Source organism: Buceros rhinoceros, unplaced genomic scaffold (assembly GCF_000710305.1).
Source record: "Buceros rhinoceros silvestris isolate BGI_N320 unplaced genomic scaffold, ASM71030v1 scaffold5913, whole genome shotgun sequence".
Lineage (NCBI taxonomy): Eukaryota > Metazoa > Chordata > Aves > Bucerotiformes > Bucerotidae > Buceros > Buceros rhinoceros.
Genome location: NW_010405262.1, coordinates 10,538 through 13,440, shown reverse-complemented (window position 1 = coordinate 13,440; position 2,903 = coordinate 10,538). Strand labels below are relative to the sequence as shown.

Here is a 2,903-nt window from a genome sequence, read left to right as displayed (position 1 = left end):
GCCATGAGCACGCTGCAAATCCTCACCTGGAGCAGACCGAGGTTGCTGGTACCGGCACAGGGCACAGCCTGGGCTGCTCTGGGGGCCGGCTGCCGGTGGGGGCTCAGTCTTGCCTTTCTTTCAGGGAACACAAGGACCCAGCATGTAACACCTTTACGTCAACACGACGACGCAGGGAACTGAAAGGCAAAAGCAAACCCGCTCCGGCAGCGCTGGCAGCTCCCAGCTGAAGTGCTGCCTTCTGTGACAGCTCTAACAACTCTGGTGGAGCCGCTCAGCATTCACTGAGCAGACGGAGGTGGCTCCTGCCGCCTGATCCCACTGCTCGCAGCCGGACTGGCCAACATCCAGCGGTATTGTTATCCATTTCTAGCTGTACTACGTTTGGGGTAGCCGCTCAGCATTCACTGAGCAGACGGAGTTGGCTCCTGCCGCCGGATCCCGCTGCTCGCAGCCGGACTGGCCAACATCCAGCGTTATTGTTATCCACGGCTATTTGGGGACCCGGCTCCAGAGACCGTGGTGTTGTCAGGCTCCTTCGGTGGGCAAGTGCTCATGCGACAGGAATTACTGCCAGTGCCACCGGCCAAGTGGGCCTTGCAGAGCCACATGCTCTCATCATCCAGGGGCATCATCCAGCAGCCCTTGTCAGACGCCCTAAGCTCATGCCCTTTGCCTATTTTACACCAAAAAAAAGGATCGTTTTTCTTCAGAAAGGAGTGGGACTGGCCCGACTCCCCCCCCAGGTATATTAAGGTTTGATCACAGCCACACGACAGCCATCAGCCTCTGCTGCCTTGGGGAAAGAGCTGGCAGACGCGCTTGTATGATGGGGACACCTCCCCATCTCCCAGGCTTCCCAGCACATGGAAACGCTCATGTACTTGGAGAGGAGTCGTCGATTCTGCAGCGCAAAAGGGTGGGAGCCAGCCGCCTCCCACACCACTTGCCAGCTGCTGGCTCGTCCGACAAACCAGCTACCATGCCAAGGCTCTTAAAAACAAACGGAGCTGAAACGCTTTTGCTCACTTAAAACTGCAGCCGAGTCTGGAGCTGCTGACGGAGATGCACGAGGAGCAGAGGGCACGTGCACAGGGAGGAGAACCAAGGGGTGGGTGAGAGCTCCCGACAGACAAGTCCCAGGGGAAATGAAGCCACGCAGCTGTTTACAGACAGGTCAGTGTCTGCCACGCCGTAACTCAGCCAGCAGCCTGCGCCAAGCCAACCCTCTACCCACAGTTCTATGAGCGGGAACATTAATGCTGGTAATTAGAGCCCACTGAACCTGGGAGGAGGGAAGAAGAGAGTGGTTCATCCACAGGCCTGTTTACAGACCCAATACATCCCGCAGAGGACAGGGAACAGTCAACAACAGCCGTAACTCCACAGAGCAATGCCAGCAGGTCAGACCAGCTCAGACTCACTGGCTCCCGTCCCCTCCTGGGGCACCTCTCTTTGCTCAGCATCCCATGACCCACCAGCACAGCAAACTGGGCAGCTCTGGCCGATCCTCCTCCCTGCGGGGAGCTCTAGGCATGCCAGAAGTGCTCTGAGCAGCGACAGGCCTCTGCCCTCTCTCCAGCCTCACGAGGTCTTTACTTCAGCAAACTACCCCCTCTCACCAACATGACGTAGCACTGGAGCTCGCACCACAGCACTGGTCTCCAGTAATGGATCTCATCCACACTACCCTGTCCAGCTCATTGAGTAACAAGCTCTGCTGTGAGGACAGCGAAAAGGAAAGGTCAAACACTCTCAAATACAGACTCTGTGCTTGCCCCGGTGAGCACTGGGGCAGACAGGTTTGGCCAGATAAAAGCCAGAGGAGAGCTGGTACCTGGAGCAGATGGCACAGTCCCTTAAAGGAGAGGTTTTCCTTTTTTATTCCTTGGAGGTAGATAACTGAGTTCAGACAAGACTATTTTTCCACATATGGAGTCTGAAGTAATGGGAGTTAACACAACCACTAGAACTGAAGTTACACCGACCGCCAGCTCCCCACCCCAGGTCCCCTTCGCTCCTGTGAAACCAAGAGCTGTGTTTTCAAAGCAGCCCAACACACAGAAGAGTTCTAGGTTCAGAACCACCACCACAGCTTTTGTCCCTGGGAGGGGAAGGGAAGCAAACAAGCACAACAGACTTCCAGGAGCCACAGCTCAGCCTGAGCAGTGGCCACGCAGCTGCTCTCTGCCTCTGCTCTCCAGTGTCACATTCTCCAGGAATTAAGTGATGGTACACTTTGGAATTAAAGGGGTTTGCAAAAAAACACTGTCATTCTGCTGCGCAACAACTCCTGTAACATCATCTTACTGCAGCAAATGGATTTCTTGCAGACCAAGGACAACCCGCGCCTGCGTGGCACTGTCCGCCCCCACTGTGAGGGGGGTTTTGGAGCACGAGCGGGTGCTGCTGGAAGGTGCGGAGCAGCTCCCCGCTCTGCAGCGCTGCCAGCAGCAGGGAAACCCAGCTGAAAAAAAGGGAATTTGGTCACTTTGCCCCAGCCCGAATGCTGTTGCTGATGCTGCCAGCAGCAGCGCCCAGCCCCGAGGTGGGTTTGACGTGGGAAGGGGGTGGTCATCCCAGGGAAACAGGCTGACTCTCTGGTCAGACAGGCACGGTCGTGCGGAGCCCAGTCTGCAGCAGAAGGTGAGACCCTGCCCAGCCCACAGCACGCCGGCTCCCCTGGCCCGGCTCAGCCCCACTCACCGCCATGTACGGCCGGCACCCTGCGTCCCGCGTTTTGGCAATGGAGTCCACGAGCTGCCCGCTAATGCCGAAGTCACAGAGTTTAATATTTCCATTTCTGTCCAGAAGAATATTGGAAGGTTTGATGTCTGCAAGGAAAGGAAATTTAAACCAGTAAGTCAGGGATGCAGGTTCCCATTTCAGCAACAGCAGCTGCA

General features: G+C 56.5%; 1 protein-coding gene across 1 annotated transcript in view; it reads right to left on the bottom strand.

Annotated features, from left to right (window-relative positions):
- Nucleotides 1–2,903, bottom strand: part of MAP2K4 (mitogen-activated protein kinase kinase 4) — a gene marked incomplete at its 5' end in the record, with an annotated part of 24,352 nt that overhangs the window by 11,536 nt on the left and 9,913 nt on the right. The window contains one exon of the mRNA XM_010133648.1: nt 2,707–2,834. Within this exon, the coding sequence (XP_010131950.1) occupies nt 2,707–2,834 (128 nt within the window). The remainder of the gene's footprint in view (nt 1–2,706; nt 2,835–2,903) is intronic.